Here is a 14,647-nt window from a genome sequence, read left to right on the forward strand (position 1 = left end):
ACCTAAAAACTCAAATCTGGAATCTGAGAGAGTATCATGTGGAAGGAGTTGGTCCCAAATAGCTAGAGGACTTAGCCCACAGAGTAGGGAACAACCTAGAAACTTGTGCCGCTCCATGGAACCATCTTGGCTACCTGGATATTCCGACCTCTGTCTTCAAGTCCTGCCCCCAAGTCCCAGGGCACCTGACCCGCTGGGCTGCCTGGCCGAGGCCTCGGGGCCCAGACGCCCCCACGCACTGGGGCCGCAGTCCTGAAGACAGATGTTCAGTGGATCGGTCTCTCTCCTCTTTCGATAGACGTGATGCAGACGTGTTTCTGGCCTTCACTTGTCTGTGGCATGGTTACAAATTCTTGCTCCGTTTCAAACCATAGCTTATGAGAACTGAAGCAGAACAAAGCATCACATCTTTTGAGTGAAATAACATGAATATTATTGGAGTCTTTTAAGCTAGATGCCAAAAAAAAATTGGTAGTGTTACCACCGTGGCTGCCAAACAGTGTGAGGTCCTAAGGCCCAGGAGACAACCTCCTCTCCAGGCCCCGACTTTTCCCTTGAAGAAACGTGAAAGCTAAGAAGACGGCCGTGAACTTTCACCTCTTCAACCTGGAAATGAGGTTTTTTCAAGTCTTGGTTTCTTTAGCCAGACAGACACCCATACAACCAGGAAATAAAATGCTACTATGATGAACGTTCTGGGTTTTTATTTCAATTCTGTTCTAAATTACCTGGAAATCAGCCACGCCTAATGCCTTATCTGTATTTAAAATAATGACGTAATGCCTTTCTCCCACAGTCCAGTCTCCCCGACGACACCTTTGAGAATGGAAAGGCTGCTGAGGAGAAGATGCCACTGTCTCTCAGCTTCAAAGACCTGCCCAATGGGGACTGTGCGCTCCCCAGCAGCCCAGCTGCCTCCCTCCCCAACACGTGCCTGGCCAACCCGGAAATCACCGTCACACCCTCGCCCTCGGAGCTGCACCGAGGCAGCCAGGCCTCCCAGACTGAGGGCACCGACGACTCCAGCTCCCTATCTTCCAGAAGCTCCTTGGGAGGCGGCCCAGGGCCCAAGCCTCCCCTGGAGGAGGACACAGAGGGGCCCCCGAGAACTGAGTCCCGCCAGGTGCCTGCAGGGGCTGCGGCTGAGCCCCTGTTCCTTGAGAAGGACGTGGCAGAGGCACTTCTGCGGGAGTCGGATGAGGCCTCAGAGCTGAAGCCCGTGGAACTGGACACCTTTGAAGGCAACCTCACAAAGCAGCTGGTGAAGAGGCTGACCTCGGCCGAGGTGCCAGCCACCACCAGGGAGCTGCTGCTCGAGGCGCCGGGCAGCGGAGAGGCAGACGGCTGCCGGTCCCTCCTAGACAGCAGCCTGGAAGACGCCTTCCACGGGCTCTTCCTGGCGCTGGAGCCCCACACCGAGCAGTACGAGGAGTTCCAGGCTCTGAGCCAGGAGGCCACGCGCCTGGATGACATCCTCAGAGTAAGTACCGTTCCAGGGACCTTGGGTCAAGTGTGGAGAGAGGTGTCCTGAGCCGACATTCTATTGAAAGTAGCATGTCTCTATTTTCCATCCTGTCCCATCACAGGGTCAATACACAATCCCCATGTAAATGGCATAGATTTTTATCTCTAGGAGCGAATATCCATTGTTATTTTCCCGACGACAGGCGAATTAACGAACACGACTGGTAGATACCTGAGTTGCTCTCTAAAGGCTGTCTAAGCTTCTTCAGTCCCAGGGTTGCTCGTGCCCCTTGTGAAGCGGAGCATGCTGGTCACCACCATCTCCCTGAGGGCGATGGGCAGCGTCCCTCCCCCAGAAGCTGGAAACCCGTGCCCGGCTGACGTTGGAGCAGCAGCCCCGATGTGCGGGCCCCTGGCATGTCTTCGCCCACAGTTTAAATAACACTGCCCAAAACGACAGAGTGTGAGTTTCTGTCCCGAATCTCACTGCTGCTCGCTGTATTCTCTGCCTTTTCGCTGGAATTTATATCACCACAGAGAAGACAGCTGGGACCCTTTCTCTTCAAAGAGCCATTCTTTGGGGACCTGTTCTAGAAAATAGGCTTAAAAACAGGCCCTCGTCCTAAAAGGTGGCCTCCCCAGGGGCATCTGGAAGGGCACTCCCGAGGTACTGCCGAGCCTCCTTCCCCGGGGGCGCAGCACGCCCGCTCTGCCTGCCCTCTTCTGCTCAGGACAGACCGATGCTCTGCGGACCTGGCCTGCAAGGGGCAGGGACGGTGCTCTGAGTCTGCTGTCTGTAAAGCACAATGGAAAAGCATCCGCTCAGGGCTCACACATGGAGGCTGCTTGTCTAGAATTGCACTGAGAGCATCTTTTACCCCTTCGACAAGCTCGTGTCTGCTCCGCTGACCAGCTCTGCTTAGCGGGCAACCGTGCTCCATTTAAAGAGCTAAGTGGCCCTTGCCCCCACCTACAGCCAGTGCCTTAAAGCCAGGTGGTGGTGACACGGGCCCGTGTCCAGGGTCTGAGTAGCTCAGGCCACCAGCAAACAGCGAGTGAGTCCTCGGTTAGTCGAGGGAAACCTGGCAGGCCCAGCTTTCTCTCCAGAGTCGTTCAGTCTGCTGTTGTAGCAACACTACCCTGCTGCTAACGTCCCTCACAGCCCTTCTTGGCTGTGGGTCCGTGTTCACACATGTCCATATTGTGCACGGTCAAGTTCTGGAGACCTCGAGTGGAGGAAAGAAGACCTGGAAGTGGGAAGGGCTCCTTCTCCACCCGAGGCTGGACAGGGCACCGGAGTGTAGGTCTGGGTCGAGGGCTTTACATCCAGCCGGAGTCCGAGCATCAGCTGGACGAAGCTTTCTCTTTTTCCTCTTCACATTCCCAGGATGCTTAACACCTTGAGGATGAGAAACCAAATGATGCTGCCCCTTGGATGGAGCCACTGAATGAGCCACTCTGACGTGAAAGCACGTATGCTCCCGTGGGCTTTAGAGACAGACCCTGCAAGGCCCTTCCTGCCTTGCTGTGAGGAGTCGGCAAGGATGCCACCTGGCTGCATGGAAGACATTTAGTTCTTCTAACTTACAGGACTTGTCCCGTTCAACCCACCCAGCAAGCCCTGGAATATTGCAAAGGAAGTACCTCTCTCCGCCCCCGTGTCCAGAGCAGCAGGCATTACTCTGTTTGTGGTGTTTGTGTGTCTGTCTAGCACCGTAAGGTTCTGCGGGCCTCAGGTCTGCCCCTGTGACTCTGGACTGGGCCAGGGAGGTGCTGAAACATGTTCCTTCAGAGGCAAGCTGCCGAGGGAGCAGCACTGCCTCTCACGGTGCCCGGCCGTTTGTTTCTCCTCCACGTGCCAGGAGAATTGCACGCTGTGAATGTACGTGGATCGTCAAGGTGACTTACCCAGGGAGCATGGTCAGTGAATGGAGCCGCTCCCGGTCCCTGGGCGTTGTCTTGTCATCCTTTAGAGCAGGGGCTCAGCTAGTAGCTCCTGGGGAGACGTGGCCACATGGAATTAGAGACTGTTCGTGTCCGGCATGGGCCCCCCACTCTCTCCATTTGTACTTGGTTGTATTTTACTTGGGGTTGAGCTCTAGGCAGAGGGACATGCAGCTCTGTTTCCCAAGGCTTGTAGGTTATAATGTGTTTTTTAATTTTTTATTATAAAAATGTCAACCAGAAGCAGAGCGAGTATGTAACAGGTGCCCAGTGCCCACCGCCGGCCCCCACGCTCAGCTCGCTGCCATGTCCCCAGTGCCCACCGCCGGCCCCCACGCTCAGCTCGCTGCCATGTCCCCAGTGCCCACCGCCGCCCCCCCCCACGCTCAGCTCGCCGCCATGTCCCCAGTGCCCACCGCCCCCCCCCCCCACGCTCAGCTCGCTGCCATGTCCCCAGTGCCCACCGCCGCCCCCCCCACGCTCAGCTCGCTGCCATGTCCCCAGTGCCCACCGCCCCCCCCACGCTCAGCTCGCTGCCATGTCCCCAGTGCCCACCGCCCCCCCCCCACGCTCAGCTCGCCGCCATGTCCCCAGTGCCCACCGCCCCCCCCCACGCTCAGCTCGCTGCCATGTCCCCAGTGCCCACCGCCCCCCCCCCACGCTCAGCTCGCCGCCATGTCCCCAGTGCCCACCGCCCCCCCACGCTCAGCTCGCCGCCATGTCCCCAGTGCCCACCGCCCCCCCCACGCTCAGCTCGCTGCCATGTCCCCAGTGCCCACCGCCCCCCCACGCTCAGCTCGCTGCCATGTCCCCAGTGCCCACCGCCCCCCCCCCCACGCTCAGCTCGCCGCCATGTCCCCAGTGCCCACCGCCCCCCCCCACGCTCAGCTCGCTGCCATGTCCCCAGTGCCCACCGCCCCCCACGCTCAGCTCGCCGCCATGTCCCCAGTGCCCACCGCCCCCCCCACGCTCAGCTCGCCGCCATGTCCCCAGTGCCCACCGCCCCCCCACGCTCAGCTCGCCGCCATGTCCCCAGTGCCCACCGCCCCCCCCACGCTCAGCTCGCCGCCATGTCCCCAGTGCCCACCGCCGCCCCCCCACGCTCAGCTCGCTGCCATGTCCCCAGTGCCCACCGCCCCCCCCCCCACGCTCAGCTCGCCGCCATGTCCCCAGTGCCCACCGCCCCCCCCGCTCAGCTCGCTGCCATGTCCCCAGTGCCCACCGCCCCCCCCACGCTCAGCTCGCCGCCATGTCCCAGTGCCCACCGCCCCCCCCACGCTCAGCTCGCTGCCATGTCCCCAGTGCCCCACCGCCGGCCCCCACGCTCAGCTCGCTGCCATGTCCCCAGTGCCCACCGCCCCCCCCACGCTCAGCTCGCTGCCATGTCCCCAGTGCCCACCCCCCCCCCCCCCACGCTCAGCTCGCCGCCAGTCCCCAGTGCCCACCGCCCCCCCCACGCTCAGCTCGCTGCCATGTCCCCAGTGCCCACCGCCGGCCCCCCACGCTCAGCTCGCTGCCATGTCCCCAGTGCCCACCGCCCCCCCCCCACGCTCAGCTCGCTGCCATTTCCCTGTCCCTTCTTCCACCTGCTTACTTCCCTTGGCATTATTTTGGAACAAGTCCCAGATATTGTGCCATTTGATTCATGGTTGCTCTTCTTTTTTTAATATGAAGATTTTAAATGTGTTTGGTTTTTAATGCCAATAAAATAAAACAAAAGCTTAAAACACAGTGTTGCCTGTTTCTGTTGGTCAGAGAGGGTCTCCCATCCTCAAGAGGGGTGTTGACAGGACCTCCTCGGGGGTGTGCACGTGTCCCCCCCTGGGGGTATGGACGTGTCCCCCCTCGGGGGTGTACACGTGTCCCCCCCTGGGGGTGTGGACGTGTCCCCCCTCGGGGGTGTGCACGTGTCCCCCCCTGGGGGTGTGGACGTGTCCCCCCTCGGGGGTGTTGACGTGTCCCCTGTCTTTGCAGTGCAAACCCTCCGGAAGCCACAGCACACCCTCCAGCCTGAGTCTGACGGTTGAGAGTGCTCTGGAGAGCTTTGATTTCCTGAACACCTCTGATTTTGATGAGGATGAAGAGGAGGACCCCGATGAGGGCGGTACTGTAGGAGGAGGTGCTGACTCCGTATTTTCAGACACAGAGAATGAGAAAAACAGGTAAGCCTGTCTATGTCTATTTCTCCTGTCTTCCTTGTGTTGTGTGTGGCCCCCGGCCCCACCTCTTCCTCTCTCATCCCCCCGAAGCCCAGTGGGTCTCTGCAGGAGATTGAGCTCGTTGATAAGGTGCCCCTATCAAAGCCAGGTCTAAGCCCCTGCACACAGTTGCCTTCCATGGTAAGGACAGATGGCTGGTGATGTCACTGCACCTCTGGCCCTCCGGATGGGGTGTGGCCTTCCCCGGGTAGGTAGAAGGGAGGAGGCAGGTGAAACATGGTCACCTTCTCCATCAGCTTCCTTGTACAGCCAAACCTCATCCTGAGACTACATTTTGTAACCTCAGAGAAGTAAACCAAGCCCATTTGCTGGGGGGAAAAAAAAAAACAAAAAAACCCTTTCCTAAAGGTAAAGGTGGATTTCCCACCCATCTGACCTTTGACATGTTGTAAAACAGGTTTCCAAATTACCATAACTCGTCCAACTTTCCCAACCTCCCTGTGGGCAGTGGTTATGTTTGGGTGTTTTGTTGATCTGGAAGGGTTTCTTCTTCCAAAAGAAAAAGCGAGAGCCCTGGCCAGTTTGGCTCAGCAGTTAGAGCATAGGCTGATGGACCAAAGGGTCACGGGTTCAATTCTGGTCAAGGGCACGTACAGGGTTGCAGGTTCAACGCTCAGCTCGGGTTGGGGTTGTGGGGAGGCAACCAATCTATGTGTCTCTCCCACATTGATGATTCTCTCTCTCCCTCCCTCCTTTCTACTCTTTCTACAAATCAATGGAAAAATATCCTTGGGTGAGGATTAACAAAAAGTAAAAATTTCCCTGGCTGGTTTGGCTCAGAGGTTAGAACACTGGCCTGAGGACCAGAGAAAAATTTTAAAAGGCAAGAAATACAATGTATCCCTTGAGCAAATTCAGGGTACAACCAAGAAAATGTAGCAAATTAATGTAACAGTTGAGTTGACCTCCCCTCTGCACCCTGAGATGTCTAACTTCACTGAATTTATGAAATGCTTTTTTTTTTTTTTTTACTTATCTTTATTGTTGAATGTATTACAGATGTTTCTCGTTTTTCCCCTATTGACCCCCTTTTCCCCACTCCCACCCCATCCTGCCTTTTCCCACACTGTTGTCTGTGTCCATTGGTTATACATATATACATATAAGTTCTTTGGTTTATTTCTTTCCACCCCCCACCACCCCCCTTCCCTTTGAGGTTTGTCAGTCTAACAATCAATTTGTACTTCTTAATCCCTTCACCTTTTTCATCTGTTCCCCTAACTCCCCTCCCATCTGGAAACCAACAAAATGTTCTCCGTATCTGTAAGAATGTTTCTGTTCTGCTTGTTCATTTGTTTGTAGATGCAACTGTCAATAGATATGTATTCACTGACATTTTGTTTGTTCATATTTTTTATCTTTTTCTTCAAGAAGATCCTTCAACATTTCATATAGTAATGGCTTGGTGGTGATTAACTCCTTTAGCTTTTTCTTGTCTGGTAAACTCTTTATATGGCCATCGATTCTAAATGACAGCTTTGCAGGATAATCTTGGTTGTAGGTTCTTGCTTTTCATCACCCTGAATATTTCATGTCACTCCCTTCTGGCCTGCAAAGTTTCTTATGAGAAATCAGCTGACAATCTTATGGGAACTCCCTTGTAGGTAACTGCTTTTCTCTTGCTCCTTTTAAGATTCTCTCTTTGTCTTGAACCTTTTGCATTTTGATGATGATGTGTAGGCCTCTTAGGGTTCATCTTGTTTGGGACTCTGTGATTTCTGGACTTGGATGTCTGTTTCCTTCAGCAAGTTAGGGAAGTTTTCTGCCTTTATTGTTACAAATAGGTTTTCAATTTCTTGCTCTCTCTGTCCTCCTTCTGGCACCCCTATGATGAGAATGTTGGCACGCTTGAAGTTGTCCCAGAGGCTCCTTATATTATCCTCTTTTTTTTTTCTTTTTCTTTTTGCAGTTCTGATTGTTTTTTGCTTCCATATATTCCAAATCAATGGTTTGCTTCTTGGCTTAACCTACTCTACTATTGAATCTGTGTAAATTATTCTTTATTTCAGTTAGTGCCTCCTTCATTTCTGACCAGTCCTTTTTTATGCTCTTAGGTCCTCACTAAGTTCATTGAGCATCCTTATAAGCAGTGTTTTGAACTCTGCATCTGTTAGGTTTCTTATCTCTATTTTGCTTAGTTCTTTTTCTGGAGTTTTGTTCTGTTCTTTCTTTGTCTCCTCATTTTGGCTGCCTCCCTGTGTTTGTTTTTATGTATTACTTAATGAGAGATATGGGGCTAGCTGAGACCAGATGCTACTTGTTTGAAAGAATTTAGAAAAACTTGAAGCAGGATCTAAGACAGGCCAATCCTATGATAAAGCAACTGGCAACAGCTTGGGTGGGCCTGAAAGTTGGGTGGGGCAGGGCCTCAGGGAATCACCAGGGCGGGGCTACCAGTGTGAGCCAGGTTGCTGGAGTCCCAGATATGGCGGCTGTCTGCCACCCCAGGGAAGGGCTCACCAAAGGAACAAAGGTCTCTGACAGCACATCTATCCAGGAGAAAGCCCCCTCTCCAGCCCTCACTCTAGTGCCAAACAGCTCAGTTCTTCCCTGTATGTCTCTGGTGCCTTTCAAGCTGCCTCTCCAACGCTGGAGCCCAGAAGGAGCGAGTCCCAGTAAGTCCGTGCGCGGGCCCTTTAAGAAGAGCTGCCTGGGGCTCCAGCCACCTCAGCCTCCCTCAGCCTCAGTTCCCACTGGTTTTACAGCTACAAGTGATGGGGATTCTCTTCCTGGCACTGGAACCCTGAGCTGGGCGCCTGGTGTGGGACAGGGACCCCTCACTCCTCAGGGAGGACCTTCCCAGCCAAGGTGTCCTCCTGATTTTTATCTGCCACATGTGGGTGTGGGACCAGCCGGTCCTCCTCTGCCCTCCTACCAGTCTCGATGTGGCTGCTGTTTTAATCTCATAGCTGTAGGACATCTGTTCAGCTTGATTTCAGGCGGTTTTGAATGATGGTTGTTTGCAGTTTAGTTGTAACTTTGATGTGCTTGTGGGAGGAGCGAGACCACATTTACCTACCCGCCGTCTTGACCAGAAGTCCTGAAAGGCTTCTTAAACCCAAATCTTTCTGTCCTTGTTAATCTCACACTATACATAACTGATCAAGGTTAGGCATCCATCTGAACTCTTCTCCCTGCTGTAAGAAGCATTTTAACAGCAAAAACACCACAGCTTTTATTACTTATAAGGACACTGCTATTAAATATGTCCATCTGATCCATCTTACTGTCTGTCACCAGAGTGTGAGGGGAAGTTAGGAAAATGATGCTCTGTTTGAATTGCCTGCTGATGGCCATGTGCTCCCCGCCGGGCCCGAGTTCAGGGTTTTGCCCTTGGAGGCAAATGTGCCCAGAGCAGAGCACCCGGCACCTGTGAGCTCTGGTGCCCAGTCTTTTCCAACTGTGGAGACGGGGAGCCTCGGTCCGGAAGCCGGAGCTGCCCTGTGGCTGCCTAGCTGTGTGAACACAGGCGTGCTGGCCATGGTGTCTGTCATTCTGCAGTATGTGAGCTGACACGACCCCTCCCTAGCACCCAGATTCATTCCAGAATAAAGTAACAGGTGCAACAGATTTCTTTTTGAATGTAAGTGTTCACCACGATGTGAGTGGAGACGGCTCAGCCGTGGGGTGAACACAGCTGAGGCCAGGGGGCTGTGTGTGCAGCGCCCGCACGCCCACTCAGCTCTCGCCCTGGCAGAACTTTGAGCCTCTTCTCAGCAGCGTCCCCTCCCCTTTTTCTTCAAGTGGGAACAGACCAGCGGCCAGGAAAACGCCTTGGTCCCAGATTTCCTGGCAGTACTGCTACTGAGAAACCACCAATATAAGGACAGTGTGATCGCAGGACACTGGGCAGGCTGCCCCAGCGAAAGTGCCCCCTGAGGCACACTCAGAACTTCTCAGCAGGGTGCTTGGCGAATGGGTCTATGCTGAGGACTCTGGAAGCAATCTTCTCGCCTGGTCTTTTATCATTGAGCAAATCGGAGACCAGGCTGAATTAATAAGTTGTTTTTGAAAGGTATCTCGGATTTTCCAGGCAGGTGGCAGCTACTGGGGACCGTATGGGAGCCATGTCAACTTGACCTGCATTTTCCACACACAAAGAAATGGCTCATGTGTCACTCCCCTTCCTGCCTCACCAGTTACAGATCAGCGCACCCCGAGGCCAGGGCGCACCTTAGCGAGGCACTGACGGAGGACACGGGCGTGGGGACGAGCGTGGCGGGCAGCCCCCTCCCACTGACCACAGGAAACGAGAGCCTGGACATCGCCATCGTCAGGCATCTCCAACAGTGCACCCGGCTCGTGCAGGTGTGCGTGACCCCGTGCATGGCTCGTGCAGGAGTGCGTGACCCCATGCGTGGCTCGTGCAGGTGTGCGTGGCCCCGTGCGTGGCTCGTGCAGGTGTGCGTGACCCCGTGCATGGCTCGTGCAGGTGTGCGTGACCCCGTGCGTGGCCAGGGCCCGGGCTGTGGGCACACTAGGTTTGTGCCTTTGAAATCCTATTTGTTAGGGTTGAAATGATTAGACTGTGCAGATTGGTAGCGTAGGTGAGGGGCACAGGAGAGCTACTTCCTCTGGCAGCAGGTGACCTGTCCTGTCCTCTCCCAGGCCCTTCCTGAACACAGGAAATCACTTCCTGTTTAGGTGGCCTTGGTCGGGTTTCTTAACCTCGCTGTGCCTCAGTTTGCTCCTCTGTACAATAGGCCCGTCGGGTCATTGTGAGAAACGATGTGCACTCACACAGGTGCAGGCTCTGACTGGGTTCAGTCCATGCGCACCATGATTGCAGTGAGCTAGCTTAATTATAAGTATGACTGTTGTACACCATGCTGTTAATTTTTGGCTTGAAAGCAAGGAAATAGATCCATGCTGTGAAAAACGACTACGCTCATAAAATAAACGTTTTTCGGTGTACACAGCGACAGGCACCCTGCACGTGCCCTCATGTTTGAGAGGCTCCCCTGCTGAGAAAGTTCCAGACTTATGTAGTCGTGAGGAAAGCTCAGAGCTGCAGAAGCCTGTGTGGTGCCAGTGGGCGCTGGGAGGGCCCGGGGCACCGGGCGGGCTTGGCCGGCATCCCCTTGGGCAGGAGGGACTAGGTGGGGTCTGTGGGCCCCACCCCTGAGGCGGCACTCCCACCTCTCTTCTCAGCAAATTGTTTTCTCGAGCGAAACGCCCTTCGTGGCGAGAAGTCTCCTAGAGAAGCTCTCTAGGCAGATCCAGGTGGTAGAGAGACTCGCGGCCGTCAGCAACGAGAGCACAGGACATGTGGACTCCGTGCTGGAAGGTGAGCCCCCGCAAAGGACAACAGCGTCCTGTCTGTAGTGACCCACAGCCCTCCCTGGGTGTGCCCCCCTGGTCGGGACAGACCGCAGAGAGGCATTCACAGCAGGGCCCACAGCTGCGTGGCCTCCTGAGCACCGTCCACAGCCTTTAGGGCCAAGCCACACCCTGCTTCTCCTCCAGGGCCCCCAGGGCTGCTGGTGGACACTAGGCAGACAGAACCAGGGTCTCCTCCAGGCAGAGCCTCTCAGGCCTTCCCACAGGTGCGGTCCCCTTGGGGCTGTGATGGGACTGTCCTCATGTCCCGGAGCTGGCCGAGACCACCAACTCCATAGCAGCTGAGGATGAAATGCAAGACGCTCCCAAACCCTCCGGGGACCCCAAGGCCCTCGTGAGGGTCCCTGGGTCAGAGTTTTAGGTGGGAAACTGAACCCAGGAAGATGCCTTTGAATTTGTATGATCTGGTGACAGGGCCCTGTGTGGAGGCCAGAACCCGTGTCAGTCTCACACGGGACACTCAGCAGCAGCAGCGGCGGACACTGCAGTCTAGGGGACCCCTGACCGAGCCCAGACATCCTGAGGGTTTCCCTGCGCGCTTCCAGGAGGGGCAGGACGGCAGGCCAGGCCCCTCCCTGCAACCACACCCGTGCCCGAGCACCCTGTGGGCCTGTCCCATCTGGCGCCTGCCCGCAGTCCTGTCAGCCTGAGAGCCACAGGGCAGGGTGCCTCCTGTTCTGTCCCCTCCCTCTCGGAAAACCTGAGGTGGATGCCCTGCCGCCGGCGTGTTTGCTTGCGCCAGGCGAGGCAGTGGGTTCAGCGCTGAAGGCAGACGGCTGGGCTTGCTGCCCAGGCTGCGTGGGCTGCGCACCTCAACCTCGGTGTCCTCTGGGCTGTCTGCCAACCAGCAGTCTTTAAAAACAAAGTAAAGGCCCGCAGCGAGGCCCGCCCTGCCCAGGCAGTCCTCTGCCTCACCAGTTGCTCTCCTTCCCAGCCGTCCCAGAATTCCACAGCAAGCTGGCCCTGCTGTCCTTCTGGGCCAAGTGCTGCAACCCTGCTGCCGTGTACCACAGCTCGGCCGGCAGCGTGGTCAAGCAGCTGGAGGCCAGCTTCGCCAGCACCGTCAACACGGACTACCCAGGACTCGCAGACCCAGGTGGGCTCGGTGGGAGGGAGGAGGCCTTCTGTGTGGGGTCCCCCCCCACTCCCCCCGAAGCAGCCCCGATGCCAGGCTTCCCCTGCAGAGAAGCGTCATCCGCTCAGTAAGATCTAGGAAAAGACAGAACACGTGATTCAGACCCCAGCAGGGGCTTCGGGAAGTGCTGTGTGTCCCCACTGCTGTGTGGGCATGTCACCCACACCGGAATGTCAAGGGCATACCACTCTGGAACAACCGAAAGTTTCTACTAAAGCTAAATGACCCCTCCCCTCTGGGCCAGCAGTCTCTCCACACAAACCGAGAGAAATGCATGCTTAGCCCACAAGGGGCGTGTGCCAAGTGCACAGCTTTGCAGACGCCAGAAGCGGGAAGCCACTCGAGTGCCCGTGAACAGCAGCACAGATACACTGCCATCTGTTCACACACGGGAGCATTAGCAGAAACTTTTAAGAACCATAAACTGCTGGTACAGGCACCATTTTGGAGGAACAGAGAGCTCAGTGTCGCTCCATCGGAGGAAGTTCGGGAGCAGGCTGGGCTACAGCGGGCGAGACGGAGTGCCTGGCGGCGCCGGCTCGGCTCTGTGCCTTGATGTAAATGGTCACGCAGGTGTATGAGACGCCCAGCTCACCTGGCTTACCCTGCGGACTGATCCACTTGCGTACTTCACTCTGTCCTATTACACAATAAAACAGTGAACGTGTGAGTGAATAAATGGTCATGTTTCTTAAAAGCTGCCCTCCAGCCTGTCCTCTTTCCCAACAGTGTTTCGAACCCTGGTGTCCCAGATCTTGGACCAGCCGGAGCCTCTGCTGCCCTCCAGCCTGTCCTCAGAGGTGGTCACTGTCTTCCAGTATCACAGCTACTTCTCTAGCCACGGCGTGAGCGACCTGCAGAGTTACCTGCCCCAGCTGGCCAAGCAAGGTGAGCATGGTCCTCACGCACGCGTGGGCGGGTGGGCAGCAGTGGCCTCTGGCCTTCTGTTCGCTTCCCGTGTCCCTTGTGTAGAGGATGCAGCACGTGTTTAGCCCATGTTTTCCGTCTGCACGGACCACACCCGTCCTCATGTTTCCATGGCTGACGGAGGCCCGTGCTCGATATGTAGTTCAGGATGAGCACGCATTCCTAAGTCATGGACATGTCAGTCTGTCCAAATGGGACTCGAAATCCTTATTTATATCGTATGTCTCCATATTCCGCCCAACAACCCAGATCCCCGGGGCCCAGTTGCCTGAATGCCAGCAGGGAGAAGGCAGCGGGGCCCCTCGGGGTACAGAAGACAGGTTTGCAATAAGAAGTGTTTGCTTGTGTTCGATTCACTGTGTATGTTTAAGTTTGTCTGGAAGTCGTTTTCATGGCCATCATGCCCTGAGACCGTGCTCACCTGTCCTCCTGTGACCTGCCGTTCACCCTGATGTAGTCACTGCGATAGCCTGTCCTCGTCTCACTAAGTGAACATCCCTTTAGCACATGCTGACTCTTCATAGACACCTGGTCTGTTGTGGGTTCACCTGGTCTGCTGCCGTGAGCCCCTTACTTGACGGTTGCCCTCTCTCCAGTCTCCATGGTGCAGACCCTGCCATCGCTGAGAGACGACAAGCTGCTCCAGGCGGTCAGTGGCCTGGCGCCCAGCAGCCTCCCAGCCCAGCAGGAGGTGCTCAGGACTCTGGCTGTGCTCTTAACCGGGGACGACAGCGGCATCAGCCAGGCCGTGAGGCTGTTCCTGGTGGCGGCTGCCAGGCACGAGCATTTCAGGGGAAAGGTAGGCTCTACAGTCCCAGCCCCAAGCCCGAGGCACTTCATGTCCTATCGCCTACTATTCCCCCTTGTCCGCTTCTTCCATAAGAGCATGTGCACTGTGGCCAGATGGCTCCATAGGTTGGAGTGTCATCCCACACACCAAAAGGTTGCGGATTGATTCCCAGGCAGGAGGCATACCTAGGTTTTGGTTCAATCCCTGGTCAGGGTGCATGCAGAAGACAACCAGTCAATGCCCCCCCCTTGCTCTCCCCCTCCCACTTTTCCTCCCTGCCACATCTCCCCCACCCACCCCCTCATTCCTTTCTCTCTAAAATCAATACACATATCCTCAGATGAGGATGAAAATGCCTTGTTTTACCTGCAGCCTGTCTCAGGCAATAGATGACACATACCTCTAAACCAGCGAAACCAAGTGTTCTCCCCCTGCCCTTCCTCCTGCCAGGCCTTGCTCTACTACTGTGAAGCCCTGATGTCGAGGGACCTCCAGCTCCAGAAGGCCGCGTGCCTGGCCCTGCAGAGCCTGCAGGTGAGGCTGAGTGCGGGGGGTGAGCCCGGTGTAGGGACAGCCGCCCGCCACCTGCACGGTGCCGGGTTCACGCAGTGCATTAGCCTGGAGCCCTTTTCTCCCTTTGGTTACAATCCAAACATCTTGGAAAATAATTACGTTTCAGTTTGCCTCTGGGTTAGCACTAGGAAAGTATATCTTATGCCAAAGAGAGAATGTGATGAATCACCAATGTGCATTGTGTCCAAAACAATAGCAGGGCCACATAAACTGTACAAAGAACTAAAATTTTGTGTAGGCCCTCAGTAGGCCCCG

The 14,647-nt window shown here is 55.7% G+C and overlaps 1 protein-coding gene across 5 annotated transcripts in view; it reads left to right on the top strand.

The window, feature by feature from the left end:
* Window positions 1–14,647, top strand: part of RIPOR2 (RHO family interacting cell polarization regulator 2) — an 85,877-nt gene that overhangs the window by 64,912 nt on the left and 6,318 nt on the right. For 3 of the 5 annotated variants that reach the window (XM_036271978.1, XM_036271975.1, XM_036271976.1), the window contains 8 exons: window positions 797–1,480; window positions 5,383–5,570; window positions 9,767–9,935; window positions 10,779–10,914; window positions 11,902–12,063; window positions 12,832–12,990; window positions 13,626–13,828; window positions 14,270–14,353. In XM_036271978.1, the coding sequence (XP_036127871.1) occupies window positions 797–1,480; window positions 5,383–5,570; window positions 9,767–9,935; window positions 10,779–10,914; window positions 11,902–12,063; window positions 12,832–12,990; window positions 13,626–13,828; window positions 14,270–14,353 (1,785 nt within the window). Of the gene's footprint in view, window positions 1–796; window positions 1,928–2,851; window positions 3,715–5,382; window positions 5,571–9,766; window positions 9,936–10,778; window positions 10,915–11,901; window positions 12,064–12,831; window positions 12,991–13,625; window positions 13,829–14,269; window positions 14,354–14,647 lie in introns of those variants that run through there. The other 2 variants (XR_004960863.1, XM_036271977.1) reach the window with 2 other exon arrangements.

Source organism: Molossus molossus, unplaced genomic scaffold (assembly GCF_014108415.1).
Source record: "Molossus molossus isolate mMolMol1 unplaced genomic scaffold, mMolMol1.p scaffold_m16_p_20, whole genome shotgun sequence".
Classification (NCBI taxonomy): domain Eukaryota; kingdom Metazoa; phylum Chordata; class Mammalia; order Chiroptera; family Molossidae; genus Molossus; species Molossus molossus.